This window comes from Tenrec ecaudatus, chromosome 10 (genome assembly GCF_050624435.1).
Source record: "Tenrec ecaudatus isolate mTenEca1 chromosome 10, mTenEca1.hap1, whole genome shotgun sequence".
Lineage (NCBI taxonomy): Eukaryota > Metazoa > Chordata > Mammalia > Afrosoricida > Tenrecidae > Tenrec > Tenrec ecaudatus.
In genome coordinates this window covers 79344166-79364276 of record NC_134539.1, presented here as the reverse complement: position 1 = coordinate 79364276, position 20111 = coordinate 79344166, and the positions used below count along the sequence as shown (strand labels likewise).

Here is a 20111-nt window from a genome sequence, read left to right as displayed (position 1 = left end):
GTGAGTGTCCTCAGCCCAGCTGGCTCCCTGGCTGCCAGCCCCTGCCCACCTGCCTGGGGCCACTGCTGGTCCTCTGGGCACTGCAGCTTTTCAGAGTGGGCTAGTCCAGGTGGCCCCTGCTCCTCCACGCTCTAGCTGTGGGCCTCCTGGAAAGCCCTTCCCATTCCCTCATCTGAGAGTCACTGGAAGTTTCAGCAGGGGACCAGGACTTGGGGAACCAGTGAATGTGGGCTTCACGCTTCACCTGGCACCTGCTTCCTGGATCTTCACCTGCCTTCAGGGTTCCAGGCTCTCCTTCCTGTGTTCCCTCTGCCTTCCCACTCCCCTTCCTCTCCCTGTTTCTGGAGGGCTCCAGGCTGGGGCTCAGTATTCCCAGAGCACAGGGTGGAAGCCACCGCTGCTTAGGGAGATTGGGAATGGTCCTCTGCCTGCAGAAGGGCTAGAATTGAAGCCGGGGAAGCCTGAGAGGTGGCTGCTGCCAGCCACCTTCTCTGTTCCCCCAGAATACATGCCAAACATATATCATTCTCCAGGTGTGTGGGTTCTGTGAGCTACTTCATACGACATGGTCTTCAACGTCATTGACTCTGACACAGCCTGCTCCTGACCCTTGAGCCTGCCGTGTGTGTTGAAGACAGGAATGTCCATCTTCCTAGGCCCACGTCCCCACCCCTACACTGTCTCCCCATCTCCATGGATGTCAGCATCATCCTTCCGATCACTCAGGCCCGAAGCCTCGTGGTCCTCCTTTCCTCCTTTCTCTGGCTCACCTTCCACATCCAAACCACCAGGGAGTCTCGCTGCTGGGCTTTCAGAGTAGATCCTGACCACTCCTCTCCAAGTGTCAGCCATCCCAGCTACCCCTTGGAGCCCAGCAGGCTCCCTGCGTCTGCTCTGCCGAGCTCCAGCCAAACTGTGCCTAAGACCAAAGCCTGAGAGGTCACTCACGGCCCACACATCCCAACCTGCCAGGGGCTTCCAAGCTTTCCACGGCCTGCAAATGACTGGTCATGTGCCTGGCCTGCCAAAGCGGCGTTGTTCTCTCCTGGTCAGGAACTAGGCTGTCATTACTGTCACGCCATGACAGGTATACAGCACGGGTATGCTCCATGCGTAACAGCCTGCCATTCCCCAACGCGTCCTGCTCCCCCTTCCTGAGCCATGCTGGGCTTTCTTGATTTGCTTATTCCTGCCCCAGACCCTTCCAACGTCCGGTTCCCTCTGCCTGGAATGCTTTCCACCCAGACATCAGTCCCTTCTCCCACCTCATTCAAACTCACAGTACCCCGTCAGACAGAGCAAGGAAACTCAGCCGGTTCCAAGACCCACCTCTTCTCTGGAGGGCTCAGACAGCCTGTCTCTCAGTGAACGGTCACGCATTGAATCGCTTCAGTCAAGGCTCTGCGTCGTACCATTCCTCTGAGAAGCTTTCTCGGACCACCCTGCCTCTAATAGCCCCTCCCTCTTCCTTACAAAAAGACCTGCTTTATTTTCTCTAATGTTGCTTACCTGCACCTGGAATGACCACCGCACGTCTGTTTATGTACTGTTACCTGATGCCTCCATGAGACTTTGTCTCATCCACCATCAAACACCTATGCACCAGGCACAGTGCCTGGTACACCGTTAAGAACCCAGTCCATACTGCTTAAATGAATGCACAGACAGCAGACACTCAAGTGCTATTAACCACTACCAAGATCAATCATTCTGTCTAGGCTGGGGCCTGGTTCTCTAGCCAAGACAGCCCGTAGTCTTCCCAGCTGCAAAACACGGGAAGGGAGCTTAGAATGCATGGGGAATTGATTCTTTGAATACGGAAGCCCAATATTTAAAACCAAAGAGAGTTGAGATAAAAAAATAAATGAGTAAGGCATGTATTCTTAGGGCAGAATTCCACCTGGAAGCCCCCAAGCTCCTGAGACCAGGCGTTTTCCATTGGGAAGCTAGCTGACAGACTTCCTGGTTCTGACATCCACGGCCATTGCTGCTCCCCTTCTCACCTGGAAAGCCTTTAGTGCCCCCTAACCACACTGAGCTTCTCTCAGTGAAAGAGCTATGCGGGAGGGGTGGAGTGGGGACCCTCCCTCTGCCCATCTCTACCTATTCTTCCCGGGTGGGGTGACCCATCCCAGCGTTTCCGGCCATTTAGGCCAGGAAATCCTCCCAATGATGGGAACAGATTGGCCAGGGTCCTGGGATCGTCCCAGTACTTCCTCTGGCTTCCTGTCCACTTCCCTTTGGGCTCCCAGAGCAGAAGCAGAGCCTTGGGGAAGGGTTGGCTGCAACACAAATCAGGTCGGGGTGGGATGGGGTAAGCAGAGCACCCTACAACGTTTCCCCCTACAACTCTTGGGGTGCTTCCTGAGACGTGAGATGACCGTGACCACCTACAAGCCACTGCGGTCATTCATCTGGACTACTGCCACTACGCCATCACTGGCCTCCCTCCCCCCGAGCCAGCTCCCTATAGCCTGCTCTGGCCTCAGTAGCCAAAGCGGTTCTGTTCAAATGAAAGTCAGATGACATCCTTCCTCAGCTCAAAACCCACGGGGGCGGTACCCATGTCACGCAGCCCAGTAAGAGCCGAAGTCCTCCTCGCAGCCTGTGCACACTGGGCCCTCACCGCCTCGCCGTCCATCCCCCTCCCTCTCGCTGCTCCTGGCAGGCTGGACTTTTTGCTGTTAACCCCCCCCCACACACACACACACAGGGCTCTTTACATTTTCTGTTTCCACTTTAGCAACCTGCTAGAACCGAGTGGAACTGGTTTCTTAGGATTTCTGAGACGGTGAGTCTTTACAGAAGCAGACTGCTCCCTCTTTCTCCCACAGAGCAGTTGGTGGCTTAGAACTTCCCACCTTTCGGTTAGCCGCTTGATGCTTAATCCACTAGTCACCAGGACTCCAAACCACACCGCCATCAAGTCAATTCTGGCTCATAGTAGCCCGCTAGGACCAAGTAGAACTTCCCCTGGGGGTTCTGAGACCTTAACTCTTTAGAAAAAGCTCTGCCTATTCTCCCTTGAGGAGCGGCAGGTGGCTTTGAACCACCAACCTGATGGCTAGCATCTCAATGCATAACCCACTCTGCCACCGAGCAACTCCCTAAGTGCTTTTTGAACAAATGGCCACTACTGTGGTCCCCTGACATTCTGAGGACAAAGTCGAGTCTTCTTGTCTTTGGCCCTCTGCTAAGGTCATTCCTCTCCCTCCATTTGCTCTGGCCACTGGCACGCCCTCCAGCCTCTGTCCAGGCTGTTCCCTGTCTGGAATCTTCTCTCTCCCTTATGACCATTCCTACTCGGTCTTCAGATCTCAATACTCCATTTGCTGGGAGAGTGCTAGAAAATTCTCCCTTTCATCATGATGATCAGATCCGGAAACCAAACCCTCAGCTCCATGTATCCCTTATTTTCTGGACTTTCTCTCTAATATCAATGGTAAAATCAATTAATAACTAGTCGTGACAGTTCAGCTAAATCAGTCCCTTTAATCAGCTGCATTAATTATTTAAATAGTCAACCCCTTTAATTGTATGTGTTCGCTGATTCGTTCTGATAAGTGTTACCACTTACTGCATACATTAGCTTAATTAATTGGATTAATGAGCAGTAATTAGAACCCATTAACCTTACTTTCCCCAGTGCATATTTAAATCTGAGCTTTACCTTCAGGGTCTCGATCCTGGCTCAGAAAGAAGGGGTGGGCTTCCTAGAGGAGAGGGTGAGGCTACTGTTGGATCCCACTTTGGGCCTCATGCGGGCTGAAGCCTGTCCTCTCTCTGTCCTCAACCAAATTTGTTCCCCTTGGACTTCACGGTCTGGCCGTGTAACTTTCATGGGAGACCTCCCCAAAGTTATTCCCCCTGCTCCTTAGTTCTCCTGCTCTCCAGCAGGCTTCCCCTCTCTGAGGCTCAACTTCCCTATCCGGGAAGTGGGAATCCCAGGCTTTCAAAATCCCACGGAAATTTCCATTGCCATTTAAGTGTTTCCCCACAAACGTTCTGAAGGCCTGCGATATTACAACCATCTCCCCAGACGGGATGGAAGGAGGGAGTGCCGGGTTCCATAACCTGTGTGGGCTTTTCCTCGATAACCTTAGCATCCCACCCCTCCAAGAAGATTCCTATCCTGCCCTTCAGGGGCTGAAGCTTCTTCGCTTCCTTCACCCACTCAGCAGAGAAACTCCCAGCGCCTGCTCTGAGTTAGAGAAAAACTGGGCTAGAGAGCCCTTTCTCTCCAGAGACAGAGCCTGGGGGACTCCCTGCGGGGAAGGCTCTTGGCTTTAGCTCCTGTCCTGCTCACCCCCTTTAAGCTGGGTCCCCCTTGTCCGGGAGACACCCCTGTTCACTCTCCACCTGCTAGGCTTCAGCCTTCCTGCTGGGGTGAGCTGGTCAGTAGGAAGAAGCTCAGGAAACTGCATCCTGTGAGGAGTGGGCAGAGCGGAGTGCTGGCTCAAACCCTCTCCGGGAAGAGCATTTCCTGAGTGCCAGCTGAATGGCTGTTATCTCCAAGCCCCACTCCACAGGGGGGAAGACAGCCTGATGACTGGCCCAAGGGCATGAAGCTGCTCCCCCAGGTTGGCCTGACATCAGAGTCATGCTCGGCTCCTTGGTGTGGGGCACCAAAGAAAATGGGCCCTGCTTCTATGTAGGGATGTAGGGGAGAAGCTGGGGAGGGGGATGCCAAGAGAAAGAAGACCCCAGGCTGGGAACCAATGACAAGGAGAGAAAGTGGAGTGGGTGACTGGAAACAGAGAAGCCCCTCTGGGGCTCTGGAGAGAGCCCTTGGCTGGGAACCAGCCTCCCCTAGTGCAGCCTCAGAACCTTCTAGAACTTGGGGGGGGGGCTAACCCCAGGGGCAGCTCCTACTTGTGTGGGCTTCTTTTGGACCCCAAACTCACTGCCAGCCAGTCAGTGCTGACCAGCGACCCCCTGTGGGTTTCTGAGATGGTAACTCTTTACGGGAGTAGAAAGCTCAATCTCTCTCCCTTGGAGCTGCCTGTGGTTTCGAACTGCCGCGCATGCAGATCGCAGTCCAATGTGGAACCACCGCACCATCACGTAGCCACCTTGGGTACATTTTCCATCTGCTGCATCCCATCCAGTCCTCACAGCCACCATGTGAAGCTGGTGCATCACTGACCCCAATTTACAGATGGGAAAAGCAAGGCTCCCAGAGGAGGGGACACACAGCGTGCGTAGGTGTACCTTAGCTCTGTCCTCCTCAGCCCTCAGCCCACGCAGGTGAAAGAGGCAGCTCCAATGAGGCCAATAGGGTCCCTGCAGGTTTGGGGGTCCCTGTGGCTCCAACTGAGGAGAAAAACTAGTCCATCCCTCCACCCCCAGCCTGCTCAGTTCCCACAGCCCAAGGCATCCAGGGGTCTTGGGGACTGTGAGAAAGTCTTCACAGGAAATGAGAGCCAGGAGCAGCTGGCCCCCCTCTGAAGACAAGGACCAGCTGCCTGGAGCCTGGGAAGACCGAACGGGGGAGCCCAATGCAGCCCCCTCCCCTGGTGTGTAATCGCTACCAGATGCCCAGCAGCTGACGTCACTCTGTGGGGCCAAGAGGGTCGTGGGACTCTGGGGAGAGTTGGGAGTTCTTGGACCAGTGTCAACATTCCAGGAAAAATGGGAGGGGGCTCAGAGCCTCTTCCGAGTGCCTTGTAGCAGGGCTGGAGCAGTGGCAACACAGGTGGCCCCCCCACCCCCCCCCCCGTCATCTCCAAGTTCCAGCTTTCTTCCAAACAGCGAGACAGCACGTGGGGAGGGACCTGAGTCTCTTGTGGGAGACAGAGCACACGTGGGCAAGACTCCTGGGTGTGAACAGAATTGGGTTCAGATTCTCCCAAAAGGAGAGGTCTCTTCAAACCCAAGTCAGAGCAGGACTCTAGCCTCACTCTGAGGAGAAGCCAGGGCCTTACGGGGCCTTCCAGGCCCACATTGTCTGAGTCCATTTCTTCTCTGTGCTCACCTCCTATCCACCACCTGCTCTCGGCAGATCCTTACGCACCCCAAGGAGGCCCCGCCTCAGTGCCTTGGCACATGCTGTTGCTCAGCCGGGCACACACATCCCCAGATAGCAAAGAGGATTTATTCACTCCTCTCCTTCGTCCTGGTGGTGTGGTGGTTAGGTGTCAGGCTCTAACGTAAAGATCAGCAGTTTGAAACCACCTGTCACCCCGCAGGAGAAAGAGGAGGCTCTCTGCTCCTGTAAAGAGTGAGAGTCTCGGAAGCCCACAAGGGCAGTTTCACCCTGTCTTACAGAGTCGCTAAGGGTTGCCATTAACTCGGTCGGTGGCAGTGCATTTGGTTTGATTTTCTCCTTCGCCCCAGGGTCACTTTCTCGGGGAGTCTCTTTCCCCTGGCTTACTTTCCGAAAGCCCCACCAGCCCTCTCGTCCTGGCATGACCCACCCTCCATTTAACTTGCATTTGTTGCTCCGTGGGCTTTCCCTCCCAGTTGCCTATATCCTGCTCCTCATCTGTCTCCTCCACACTGGGATGGGGCCCCACGAGGGCAGGGTTTTGTCTGTCTTGTTCACGGCTGTCTCCCCGGGGCCTAGAATGGTGCCTGGGGCTACATAGCTGCATCTCTTTGGGATGAAATTCCAGGTCACTTATGTAATATCAAGCCAGTTGTTAACATCGCAAAACGCCAATGATTTCATCGGCGAGTGGGGCCCCTATCACCTCCTTCCCAGACAGGGGAAGTCGCTTGAAGTAATGATAGAAAGAGCTTTGGGATTTTTAACACGCAGAAAGTTATCAGCTTGGACATGGAAGTGGGACAAGTGGGATCAGATTCAGGCTCTGACACTCAATTGCTCTGTGGCCCCAGGAAAGTCCCTTCCCCTTTCTGAGCCTCAGTTTCCTCACTGGTAGTGGAGGAACAAAGGCCCCCACCTCACAGGAGTGGCCAGGGGCCATGTGTCAGGCAGTGCATTCTGGGTAGGCTGGCCATCTCTGAGTGAGGCCTGGTCCCTGCAGGGGTACAACTTGAGGGACCTCCCTTCCCTCTCTGGGTTTCTGTGTCCTCCTCTGGCACGGACTAGCAGGGAGTCTGGGGGTGGCTCTCACCATTTCCCTAAGAAGGCTGAGGGAGCTTGAAGGTCAGGGAGCTCAAGGGGGGGTGCTCTCCTTTTTCTTAGCTAAAGGCCCTTCATCCTTGTGCTGTTGGCCCCTCCTCTTTCCCTCTTCCTCCTCCCCATCCCCCATGACCTCATCAGGGAGTGGGGCACCAGGAAACTTCTGCAGCTTCACCTCTTCCCCTTCCCCTTCCTTCCTGTGGCTCCAGGTGCACCCTGCTTCCCAGGGGATAGGGAGGATGACATCATCTCTCTCAGCTTGGGTGGCTCCCTGAGTGGCCACTAGGATGACCTCTCAGGTCATCAGGAAAGGGGACCCCCATTCTTGCTCAGGGGGGATTCTCACAAAGCCCTTTTCCCTGAGCTGGCTGGATCTTCAGAGACCCTATCAGACCCCTCTGAAAGCTGAGGAGACTGAGGACAGAATGGCAGGACAAGGCTGAGAGGAGGCCATTCCTGGGAGCAGGCCTGAGGCTCAGGGGCTCCAGGAAGTGCCTGGCTTGGAGGGCAGGTGAGACCCTGGGTCTCTAGTCCTGCTAAGCCAACCACTCTCAGGGTGCCTGTACACTCAGGGTGACACAGGGTGAGGCGGTCTCTCCATTACCACGGTCAGCAGTCAGCTCCAGGCCAGTGGCTCTCCCAGCCCCTGCTCAAGAGGGGAGAAGGCCTGGGTTGGGTCCAAGCTTGGCCTGCTCAAGGTTTCTCCAGGCTGGCTTCTCATAGGACCTGACCCTGGGCAAGGAAGCAGTGCTGCCCAGGCACTGACGATACAGCCTGTCAGCAACTGCGTGAAACTGACCACTCAACTATAAAATGGGAATGGTGATAGTACCTCTCCTAGGGCCTTTGCCAATAGACCAGCTAATGTCCAATGGGCGCCAGAGCAGAACGGGGACCGGGTTACATTCAAAGAAATACGGCTTAGAAAACTCACCCATGCTCAACTGGTCCCTGGGTTTGTCAGTTGTCCTAGGGACTCTGATTCCCCCCTCAGACCATTCCCTCGGGCTCTCCTCCGGCCCGACTGGTCACTTACCCTCGGGGCCTCAGCGTGGGGCATCTCCTGCCCACGGCAGTCATGATTCCCCCAGGTCGCCGCCAGCAGCACCGGGGACCTCCTCAGCCAGGCGGCTCCCGCCTTTCTCTGGCCACCCCGCTTCGGAGTGTGAGCCCGGCTCCTGGGGGTGTGGCCCGTGTGGGCCACGCCCACAACACACCCCTCTGCAGGGTTCCGCTCTACCGCCCGCCACTCAGCAGAGAAGGCCGCGCCCCGAACACGCCCCTCGGCCTCCAGGTGGCTCCGCCCACAACCCGTGTGAAAGCCACGCCCCCAAATCGTAAACCCTCACACACGCCCCCCGCCTCGCTCCGCCCCGCCGCAACAGTGTGCAGGGACGTCGGGGTGGGCGGGGCGGGAGGACACGCCCCTCCTTCCTGCCCCGCCCCGCCCCGCTCGCTCCAGGCAGTAGGCGTTCCTGGGTGGGCGGACCTGGGCTCCCAGGGCACTTCTCAGACCTGGGGTTACCTCAGATCACTCCAAAATGTAGTCTAAATGCACAAGGTTCGCTCCTCCACGCCCAGATGCGCCGGATTCTGGAGAGTAGACGAGGGAAGAATCCCTGGTGGTGCAGTAAGCTAAGCATTGGGTTGGGAGCTCTCTGAACCAAGCCATCCGCTGCTCCCCTAAAGATTGTGAGCCTCAGAAACGCCAAGGAGCAGTTTTACTGGGCCCTACAGGGTGGCTGTGAATCGGAATGGCAGCGGGTTTGGGGTTTGGCAGGAGAATAGCAACTGGGGTAGTCAGGGCACCAGGGATCGTTTTGTTTCTTAATCATCAGCATTCTCATGTACTGAGCTTCTGGGCATGCCAGGCACCATGCTAGGATTTGGAGGTATATTATCATTGGATCTTCTTCACCACAGCCCTACGAGATAGTTGATACTAGTATGCCCATTTTCTATATGAGGAGACAGGCTAAGAGAGAAGTCAGTTGAACATCAGTGAGAGGAAGAGAGTAAACTGCATACACTGTCGAGCTGTGGACGAGATTCTGCTCCCCACCGAAGTGGACTACAGCCCAGTACAAAAAAGCCGTCTGATGTCTTGGGAAACCCACTCAAAAGACCATCCCCGCGTGTGACCTTTGCTTAGCTCAGGGTTTCCCTCATTTCGTCAAGCACTTTGACTGCGGTGGATTAGCCCATCAACACAACTGACACCTGATTACACTCACACACAGCCATCAACACAACTGATGCCCTGATTACATACGCACACAGCCATCAACACAACTGACACCCTGATTGCACTCACACACAGCCATAACCATGACTGACACCCTCATTGCACTCACATACAGCCATCAACACACCTAACACCCTGATTACACTCGCACACATCCATCAGCACGACTGATACCCCGTTACACTCACACACATCCATCAACATGACTGATGCCCTGATTACACTCGTACACAGCCATCAGCACGACTGACGCCCTGATTACACTTGCACACAGCCATCAGCACCTGATTACACTCACACACAGCCATCAACACAACTGACTCCCTGATTACACTCGCACACAGCCATCAGCACGACTGATGCCCTGATTACACTCGCACACAGCCATCAACACGGCTGATGCCCTGAGTACACTCACACACATCCATCAGCACGACTGACGCCCTGATTACACTCGCACACAGCCATCAACACAGCTGATGCCCTGAGTACACTCGCACACAGCCATCAGCACGACTGACACCCTGATTACACTCACACACAGCCATCAACACGGCTGATGCCCTGAGTACACTCACACACAGCCATCAGCACGACTGACACGCTGATTACACTCACACACAGCCATCAACACAACTGACGCCCTGATTACACTCGCACACAGCCATCAACACAGCTGATGCCCTGAGTACACTCGCACACAGCCATCAGCACAACTGACACCCTGATTACACTCACACACAGCCATCAACATGACTGATGCCCTGAGTTCACTCGCACACAGCCATCAGCACGACTGACGCCCTGATTACACTTGCACACAGCCATCAGCACCTGATTATACTCACACACAGCCATCAACACAACTGACGCCCTGATTACACTCGCACACAGCCATCAGCACGACTGATGCCCTGATTACACTCGCACACAGCCATCAACACGACTGATGAGCTGATTACACTCGCACACATCCATCAGCACGACTGATGCCCTGATTACACTCACACACAGCCATCAACACGGCTGATGCCCTGAGTACACTTGCACACAGCCATCAACACGACTGATACCCTGATTTCACTCACACACAGCCATCAGCACGACTGACACCCTGATTACACTCACACACAGCCATCAACATGGCTGATGCCCTGAGTACACTCGCACACAGCCATCAGCACGACTGACACCCTGATTACACTCACACACAGCCATCAACACGGCTGATGCCCTGAGTACACTCGCACACAGCCATCAGCATGACTGACGCCCTGATTACACTCACACACAGCCATCAACACGACTGATGCCCTGAGTACACTCGCACACAGCCATCAGCACGACTGACGCCCTGATTACACTCGCACACAGCCATCAGCACGACTGACACCCTGATTACACTCGCACACAGCCCTCAGCACCTGATGACCCTCTGCAGACTGTGAAGCTGTGCATTCTTGTCCCTCTCAGCCACCCATGCTGGGAGTGTACCACTGCAGTCCTACGTAACAGATACACTGTAAAACCAAATTAAGTGCACAAGTCCTTGTGTTCATTAGAAATGATGTCGTCTTTTCTAGTAGAACTAAAGCTGGTGAGTCCAGTGTGTGGAAGCTGGGCCTGGGGCTGAGAGGCATCCAGTGAGTAGCTTTAGGCCTGACCATGGACTGAAGGCCTGTGCTGGGGCCACTGATGACTATGCAGTCCGATGGGCTTCCGTTCAAATTCTAGCCTGGTCATTGGCTCGGCATGCATCCAGCCTGCTTAGGGAAGGTGACTTCCCCTCTCTGAGTCTCAGTTTCTGGATCTGTCATTAAGAAATAGTAATAAACCAAAACAAACTCCCTGCCATCAAGTCGGTGCCGAGTCATAATGGTCCTGTAGGATAGGGTAGACCTAGCCCCGTGAGTTTATGAGACGGTGATTCCTCACAGAGGTAGAAAGCTCTGCCACCCTCCCGTCATGGCTGGTGATCTCAAACTGCTGACCTTGCAGACCTGGCCCAACTCGTAACCACTACTCCACCAGGGCTCCCGAATCTGTCATGTGGAAGTGAATTCTTATGTGGACACTGGTGGGTTGAGTTATATGGGCAGGAAGCTGGAGACCATGCCCCATTCCACCCACACCTGGGGCACCTACCTTTCTAAGGGCATATCCCTGGGAGCTCTCTCCTCTTCCATGTGTGTGCCAGGATCGTCAGGCTTTCTCGTGGGGTCTGCCTCCACTGCTGGAGGAGGGGGGCCCACTGTTAGGGTGTCATCCTCCAGGGGGACATCGGCCTGCACCACCTCCTTCTTGGCTGACTCCAAACCCGGGGGTTCTGGTAGACTTCGGGATGCCAGGTGAGGCTTGGACTGCTGCCGGGCCTGCCGGGCAGCCTGTCGGTCTTGAGCCCTCTTGACAGTGGGACGAGGCATGGTGCCCATGTGGCTGTACATGTCACTTGAGCGGGCATAGGCCGGAGGGCTCTTGGGGATTGTCTCCATGTCATCTTGGGTGGCTTGGAAGGTGTGCTCCAGATGGGATTGAGTACTTATGAAGGTTGAGGACCGTCTCAGAGTGAAGGACCGAGAAATGTTGGAGAGACTCCCAAAGCCTTTGAACTTGAAGAATTCTGGAGGAGGTGGGAGGAAGTGATGGGAAGGGATTAGCGAGAATGAAATGGTAGCAATCAAATATACACACGGCTTGCTGAGGACCTAAGAGGTGGAGGGTGATCAGTCACCCAGGAGGGGGTCTAGTGCTCTGACTTTGGAGCCTCATGACCCTGGGTTCGAATCCCTGCTCTTCCACTTCTGACTGTGTGACCTCAGGCAAGTCACCCGACTTTGCTGAGCCTCATTCTCCACATCATTAAAATGGGACTTAACAGTACTTACCTCCACCCTAAGGGCGATGGGAGGACAGATGAAAAGCATGCAAACACCAGTCCCAGGGGACCGCGTGAAGTGCAGAGCATGATGGGCCACTGGCCTGGGCTGCTGACAGTGCTCGTTCTTGTGACAAAAGGCTGGGTCTCTGCTGAGCAGGCTGCATGCTGAATCCACAGCACCACCCGCTGACCTGAGCCCCATTTTCCAGACCAGGTCGCTCAGTCACCAGGTGAAGTGTGTGCTTGTGTGTGTGTGTGTGTGAGTGTGTGTGTGAGAGAGAGAGAGAAAGTGGGCACACGAGTGTGTGTGGGGGGGCGGGGGATAGCTCGAGGGGGGCATGGCGGGGGGACAAGGCCAAGGGTCGCATTCTGTGGTTTTCTGCTTCCTGTCAGCTGAGCCTTCATTTCTGACTCATTTGGCAAAGTTCGGGTGATACCATCTCCCCACTTCCGCAGGGGTATGTATGAGCTCCCTCCTCCTCAAACCCCCCCCCCAATGCTGAGGGGCTACCCCTCCCCTCAGCCTCCACCATCTGAGTTCCCTGTAGCCCTTCGAGAAGCCAAATGGAGCAAGGGGCCACGCCCACCCCCTCCGGTCCCCATAGAGGTAAAGAGGCAAGACACCCCCCTCAACAGGAAGAGCACAAAGGGGAAGAGATGTACCCAGGGTCACACAGCAAGGCCATGGCTGAGGGAGACTGAGACTCAGGCTCTAGATCCCTGGGACAGAGCTTCCCTCCCTGCCCTGCCCACCCCCCACCCCGACCTCCACGCTGCCTTCAGATACTCTGAGCTCAGCCAGCTGCAGCCCAGGCAGAAATTGGGCTCCTGGCTGCAAGACAGCCACCACCTATCCCCCTACAGCATGATGTGCTTGTGTCCTGTCTTGGGGCAGAGACAGGCATGTTGGCTCGGAGGGAAACTGAGGCCCAGAGTCAAGGGGTACAGGCTCTAGTCGGGCTCTGTACTCCCTAGTAGCAGCGCAGGCAGGTCTGGCTCTCTCTGAGCCTCAGTATTCCCACCTCGAAGCCTGCTGCTGTCAGGTAGAAAAGCTCATGGAGACCAGGAGGGGGATCCAGCTGTGCCAGCAGAGGGAAGGGTAGGTGTGGCCCCGGGCCCCCAAAGACTAGTTAGTCCCTCTGGGCTCAGTCCCGACCAAGCGCTGGGTCTCAACAGCACCGTGGGCCCTGCTGCCTCACTCAGCCCCAACTTGAGATCCGTGTGGACCCAGGCTGGCCTGACCCGTCCCCCTGCCCAGCATGGAGTCAGACAGCCAGAACCACCCAGAGACGGGGAGGGATGGAGAGATGGAGAGCCAAGAGCCAAGAGCCAAGAGGCGGGGTGGCAGTGTCGGGCGGGCAAAGAGTGGCACAGAGGTGGAGTTCCACTGCACAGGGCGGGAGCGACCCGGCCAGCACAGCTCGGAGGCCCAGAAGCAGAGGAAGACATGGCTGGACGCGAAGGGAGACAAAGAAACAGGCAGTGTGCAGCCCAGGTGGGCAGGCAGACAGACGGACAGTCGGAGGGATGGATGGAGGCAGGTGGCTCCTTCACTCACTGAACTTTTTGCTGGTTTTCTTCGGCCCCTCCGTCATCCTGGCGAGTCCTGCAGAGCCCCCGGGGCAGCGGCTAGTGACCGGTCGAGGCCGTGGACATCGATAAGGAGGTGCCTCCCCACCTCCCTTCCCCTTTCTCAGGCCCTCACTGGCTTCCTCTGTGTATTTTTAAACCAGCGAAACTCCCACAGCCCCACCCTCCCCATCCTCTCCGCAGGGGGCGGGGGCCTGCGGCCTCCCCCCGCCGGGCCCCTCGGGGTCTCCTCCTTGGCCTCAGCAGCAGAGGGCAGGTGGGGGGGCTGAAAACCCATAGGACCTGGAAGGTCTGGGCCGCCAACCACAGGTTCTGGGAACGGAGCCCAATGGGCCAGGGGGCCTCTGGGGGCCTCCGGCAGCTCTCAGGGGGCCTGGCCAGAGGGACGGGAGGGTATGTGGAATGAGGTCTGAGTGCAGGGCAGTTGTTAGGGGTTTGGGTTCCCCAGTGATGGACTGGCAGCTGTGGTGGGAAGGTCTGCAGCCCGGCCTGGTGGCTCTGGGCTCACTGGGACCAAAGGTCAACTCTTGGCTGGCCAGTGATTTGGTCTGGGGTGTCCATTCCCTGAGCCTGCCCCCTCTCTGTGAGCATCACTCACCCTTCAGGGTCCACAGCTTGGCACAGAGCCTGACTTGTTTTTAAGCTGGCAGGGACATGGCAGGACTTGGTCCACCGTCGCTGCTGTACGCAGTGGGGAAACCAAGGGACAGGGCAGCAGGGGGATTACTCTGGCCATTCAATTGGTAGGGGCACAGATTGGGTTCCAATTTGCCCTTCTGGGCCCCTTAACCGGAGCCTGGTGCCTTTGCCCGTGAGCAGAACAGGGATGAGGAAGCCCGGCACCTGCTCGGATTGGGGCCCCAGCAAACGCAGGACTTTCAGATCTCAGCTCTGCACGTGCAGAGGGTTACTTCTACCTCCAGCGCCGCAGCCATACCGCTGAAACCTCTGGCTGTGCCCCAGTCTGCCCTGGCTCGTGGCAGCCCTATGTAGGGTTTTTCCAAGACCGTGAACCTTCATAGGAGCCCACAGCCTCCCCTTGCTCCTATGGAGTGGCTAGTGGATTTGAACCACCAAACTTGCACTTGGTGGCCCAACAGCGAGCCCCCAGCACCACCACCAGGGCTCCCAAGATTCATCTCATCCCTAATGAGGGGGCGGGCCACAGCGTCAGCACTGGGAGGTTCTGGCACTGCTTGCGGCTGCTCTGGGCCCAGGCTGCCCACCAGGACTTGGGAGGGGGCGGAGCGGCCGAGGCCAGCTGGGAGTAGTGCTTGCATTCTCCATAACAGCAATGGCGGACACGCGTGTTTCCTCCTCACCTGCTCTATCCCAGCCCAGGCTGCAGGCCTGCACCCTCACACGGCCATGGTATTGCTGTGTCCCCTTCAGCCAACCTGGAAACAGAGGCCCAGAGAAGTGATGTTCTCTGGAAGGGAACCTGCTTGGTCCAGCCTCAGACAGAGCCTGAGTCATTAACTGTTGGGACCTTGGCCTGTCCCCTCCCCGACTGTGTCAGCTTGGCCATGGCCTTGGTGGGAGCAGGGCCTGGGTGGAGCTTCTTGATGGTGTGAGGGTGAACGGGGGCCCTGACAGGGCCAGGGGCAAAGCCCACAAGGCTCAGGCCGCAGGGGCCTGTTTATGACAGTCCTGAGACCAACTGAAAAGGTGCTTCTGAGAAGAAAGAGCCTTTCCAGCGCCTTCCACAGAGCACCGTCAGCGTGCCAGGTGTACGTCTTTGTGAATCTTTGCCGCAGACCTGAGGCCTATCCTGGGACCGTCCACAGTGCACAGATGAGGAGACTGAAGCTGAGGACGAGCACAGGTGAGAGACACCGTCATCCAGGCATCTGTCCTTCCGGGGGCCAGCTGCCCTTCCTGTCTCAAGTTGATTTCAGAAGATGGAGAAGGGCCCCTGCCTTGGCAGAAGCCTGGAGGTCTTGCTGGCAGGGCCCTCGGCTCCGTTCCACCATGGCCTGGGCTTACTGCCAGGCTGTGGCAGCAGCCGGTGTTGACATCCCAGCTCAGTCTACTCCTGACTTGCTCTGTGACTTCCTGCCCTGGGCCTCCAGCCACAAGGTCACCCTAAGTCCCACCACTGGGGGCTGTCAGGAGGATGGGGGGCTAGCAAGTGCTAGGCTGCTGTGGGGCTCAGCATGGCTGGCTGTTTTATTGCGACATTGGGGGAGTCAGGCGGGGAACACCTTGGCACGGGCCAGGAAAACCCTGGGTATGTGTGCGTGGGGGGGTGAGCCTCTAAGGGGTGTGTAGCCTTGGCAGAGGTGCCTCAGCACCAGGGCCGACCGACCGTTGCTGGTGTCTCTGAATGAATGGAGCCCACTGTGGTGGCTCCGCCAGGCTCAGAGCCCCCTTTGTGCTGCCTTGAGTGGCCGTTGGGAGTGTGACTGGGGACCTGCTGGCGGGTGGCTGTCCCACAGGCCCTCCTCAGTCCGTTGGAGGCCAGCCTGCTTCACACTTTGAAGCTCTAAACACACAAACTGACTGCTCTCTAGCCTCCAATCCTTTGCTCAGCCTGGCCCCACGCCTAGACCTGCTGCCCTTTCCACTGGCCCAGGCATTTGCACCCTTCAAGTCCCTTCCTGGGGGAGCCCTAATGGGGTCATGGTTATGGATGGGGCTCAGCAGTTCAAAGCCACCAGCCAATCCTTGGGAGACAGGTTTTCCACTCCCGTAGTGACACTCTGGGAAGCCCAGAGGGGCAGTTCAACTCTGTCCTATCAAGTCACTGTGAGTTGGCATTGACTCCCTGGCAGGAAGTAAGACCCTCCAGGGCCGGCCCAAGCCCCAGGAGCCCTGCTCTGAGCACTGTCCCCTTTCCTTGCCCCTTGATGAGTCAATGGCTGGCCAGGAATTGGAGACTTAAAACTTTATAGTCAAAGATATTAGAATTTGGTAAACCCCACCTGTCACCAAAAGGATAAGTCCCCACCTGTGTGACCTTGGGCCAGCCATGCCTGAGCCTCTGTGTCCCCTTCATTGACTGGAGCAAATGCAACATGATCTCGTGACTGTGAAACAAAACTCCAATTCTGAGGTCATCCTTCTTGCTACATCCCCCGTGTCTTCATTTGCATGTTCCACATGGAACTCGAGCTTCCTGCACCATCGGCACTCAGTGAGGCTTTGGCCCTGTGCTGGCCTCGTTGTCCTGGTATTGGGAGCGGTATAGACCCTGGGCTTGAAGAGCACAGAGGCCTGGCTTTGAAGCCCAGCTCGACTGCTTCCTGGCTGAGTGGTCTTGGGGAAGGCCACGTCACGCCTCAGACCGTTTCCTCTTCTGTCACCTGGGCCCAATAAGAGTCCTTCCCAAGAGAGGTGCTATGTAGTGCTATGGTCCTGCAGGGCTGTGGACATCACCGGCCACTCTCTGTCCTGTCTCTCGACCCAGGCACCCCTTGTCTTCCTGGCCCCACAAGCAGCCCAAAGCAGCTGGCCCCGGAGCCTCTTTTCTTTCCTTCCACATAGCTCCACCCTCTGCCTGCTCCGGGGTGGGAAACAGAGGGCCCAGGCCAAGGTCACACAGTTGGCCAGTGTTTCCCAAACCATCGCCCAAACTGTTAAGGCCAGGGACCCTCTCAGAGCCTGGTCAACAGGTCAGCCAGCAGACTGTTATTGGGTACCAGCCACATGCTCAGTCTTGCCAGCTTAGCCTATCCGCGGGATGCAGGAAGCCAGCAACATCGAAGCCAAGGTCCGCTGGAATCAGCTGGAACCTAATTTCTTCTCCTTCTACCTGGGTTTGCCTGCTGTAATGGGCTACAGCCTTCAGAAGGGCTTTGACTCCCTGCCACGCACTGCCACGGCCCGGATAAGCAGCAGCTAGGCCAGGCCACTAGTCTCCGTATCCTGTAACCAGCCTCCATTTCTTTTGTGATCTGACGTGATTATCCTTTGTGCTCTAAATCCTAACTTCTATGAGGGTCATGAGGCAGGCTACAATCTACAGGATTCAATTGTATTTTGAGTCTATCTCTTTTGAGACAGGAGATTAAACAAACCAGCAGAAGTCTGGGGGAGCTGAGGGGAGTCAGTGGGAGCAAGGTGACTCCTTGGACCCAGGGCTCTGATCCTGAGGATCGTCTAGACTCAGAAGATTGTTGCCAGGATGCATGGAGACCTCTGAGGGACCCTGAGCCCACAAACGTTCCAAGTAGATAAGGACCTTGCTACTGACAGTAAAACCTCCCCCGCGCTGTGCCCTGAATGCAGATGTCCAGCTCCCTGAACTCTGAGAGAACAGAGTTTGGTTAAAGTCAATCACTTGTGGTACCTTCCACCCACTTGCCCACCTTCCTCCCCCCGGGAGCTCATGCAGGCTCAAAGCTCTAAGGGGAAGTAGCTGGCGGATGTTGGGGTTCGGGCTAGGGACGACGAGGTGATGACACTACCGGATACTCTGCCCACAGGACGTGGTGCAGGGCTGGCCTCGTGGGAAACAGAAGGTGGACCGTGAAACGTCTGAGGGTGGCAGGCACCCATGCAGACCTCCCCGTGTGCCGCGTGCCCCACCTCTTGGCCTCCCTCCCGGCCAGCTTGCCTGTGTCTGGGCTTTGCTCTGATTCTGATGGCTAGGCTCTGCCATGGCAAAGGACTTGGCCTTTAAGCCACATAGGCCTGGGTCAGATACCAGCTTGGTCACTGGCCAGTTGTTTGACCCTGGTCAGTGATGTCACCTCTGTGTCCTAGTGTGTGCGGTGGCATTGAAGAGTCCGCACTTCATCTGGTGTGTGAGAATGGACAGGGCTCTCACATAGTGCTAAGTGTAGGGCTTGGCCCACTTATTTTCCCTCAATAAATGGTAATTACTATAATTATTATCTTTGCCCTCCCTGCCCTCCTCCACCCTCAAATTAGCCAATGGGCTCCCTGCTTCCAATGTTGGCCCATCACTCCCTGAAACATCCCTTGACTGCCTAAAACCCTTGACAGGCTGGCCACACCGGCTTCAAGTGCGGCCTCTCCACCCTCACTGCCCCTGAAGGCCCTCTCTGACAAGGCCTTGTGCCACAACGGGGCTTCTTGGTGCACCAGAATCAGCAAACCTACTCCTGCCTGCCACAAAGAGGCTTCAAGGCCCGCAGTAAGATCTGAGGAATAGTCCAGAGGGCTTTCTGCAGGCATAGCGGGCACTGGGGGGGTGTCAAGGTGATAGGAGCAGGGGGCACAGCCCTGAAGTTAGGAAATGGCAGGAGATTCCTGTGACCACAATCTGGGGAGGTAAGCAGGAAAGAGCCTCAAATGTCGCAAGACAGTGGAGGGGTTCGGGAAGGCAAGTAATACATCCAGAACCCACTTTAGAACAAGCTGGTGGGTTCTGTGAGGAGCTTGCAGAGAGGCCAGATGGGGTGGGCCAGGACTCGACTCCTCTGCAGAGGGGGGCAGGGGGCAGGGGGTGGGGTTTGAAGGAGTGTGGAAACTCTCACTGTCCTGATGTAAGGCAGGGCTGCCCCTGTGGGCTTCTGAGACAAATTCCTTACAGAAGTGGAAAGCCTCATCTTTCTCCCACCCAATAGCTGGAGGTTTCAAACTGTAGACTTTGAGGTTAAGTAGCCCAACGGGAAATCCACTGAGCCACCAGGCTCCGGGGCTCCTGGGCAGGGGGGTGGAGGACCCAGATTCTCAGCAGGTGGGCAGATGGGAAACAAGGAAGTTAACACCAGGAAAATGTTGGGAAAGGCACAGGTGGATGGGGAGGTGGGAGTTGCCTGGAGGGAGATGGTGGGTGACTAAGGGGCCCAGTGGTTGCCACAAGGACAGCAGGCCACAAGGACACTCGTGCCCTGAGCGGACTGAGCCACAAGAATCCTCTGTAGATTCAGAAAGGCCCCCGTTCAAGTCCCAGCTTTGACCTTGAGCAAATGACCTCACCGACCCCCCAGCCTCCGCATCTGTAAAATGGGTTTGGGGGCCTGTTTTGAGGATTCAGAGGGCGCGCCCGGCCGTTCTGGGGCACAAAGGGAGGGCTTGGCAAATGTTAGCTATTTCCAAGGGTCCAACCATCGGCTGGGGCGCTGTGCAGAGGGGTGTGCCGGCGCTGTGATTCCCGTCCCAGGCTTCCAAAAGCCGGGGTCCGCGGCCGCCCGAGGCCCGGACGTTGCTGGCTCACTGCCTCCAGTGTCGCCGCGCCCCCTGGCGGCCGTCGGTTGCCATGTCAACGACGGGTGGAGGGGACCGGGGGAGGCGGCGGGGCCGTTCTCTCCTCCCAGGGCCGGAGGCTGCTCCCTCGGCGCCGCCCGCCTTCGCCTCTGGCGGGGACCTCTGCGCAGCGGAGGAAGGGCCTCGCCGCTGCA

The 20111-nt window shown here is 56.7% G+C and overlaps 1 protein-coding gene across 1 annotated transcript in view; it reads right to left on the bottom strand.

The window, feature by feature from the left end:
* SH2D3C (SH2 domain containing 3C) overlaps positions 1 to 14003 on the bottom strand; it is a 30869-nt gene extending 16866 nt beyond the window's left edge. Inside the window, exons 1-2 of the mRNA XM_075559099.1 lie at positions 13769 to 14003; positions 11478 to 11952 (exon numbers count right to left, since the gene is read on the bottom strand). Coding sequence (XP_075415214.1) covers positions 11478 to 11952; positions 13769 to 13805 — 512 coding nt within the window. The 5' untranslated portion in view covers positions 13806 to 14003. The remainder of the gene's footprint in view (positions 1 to 11477; positions 11953 to 13768) is intronic.
* Between the last annotated feature and the right edge of the window lie 6108 nt (positions 14004 to 20111).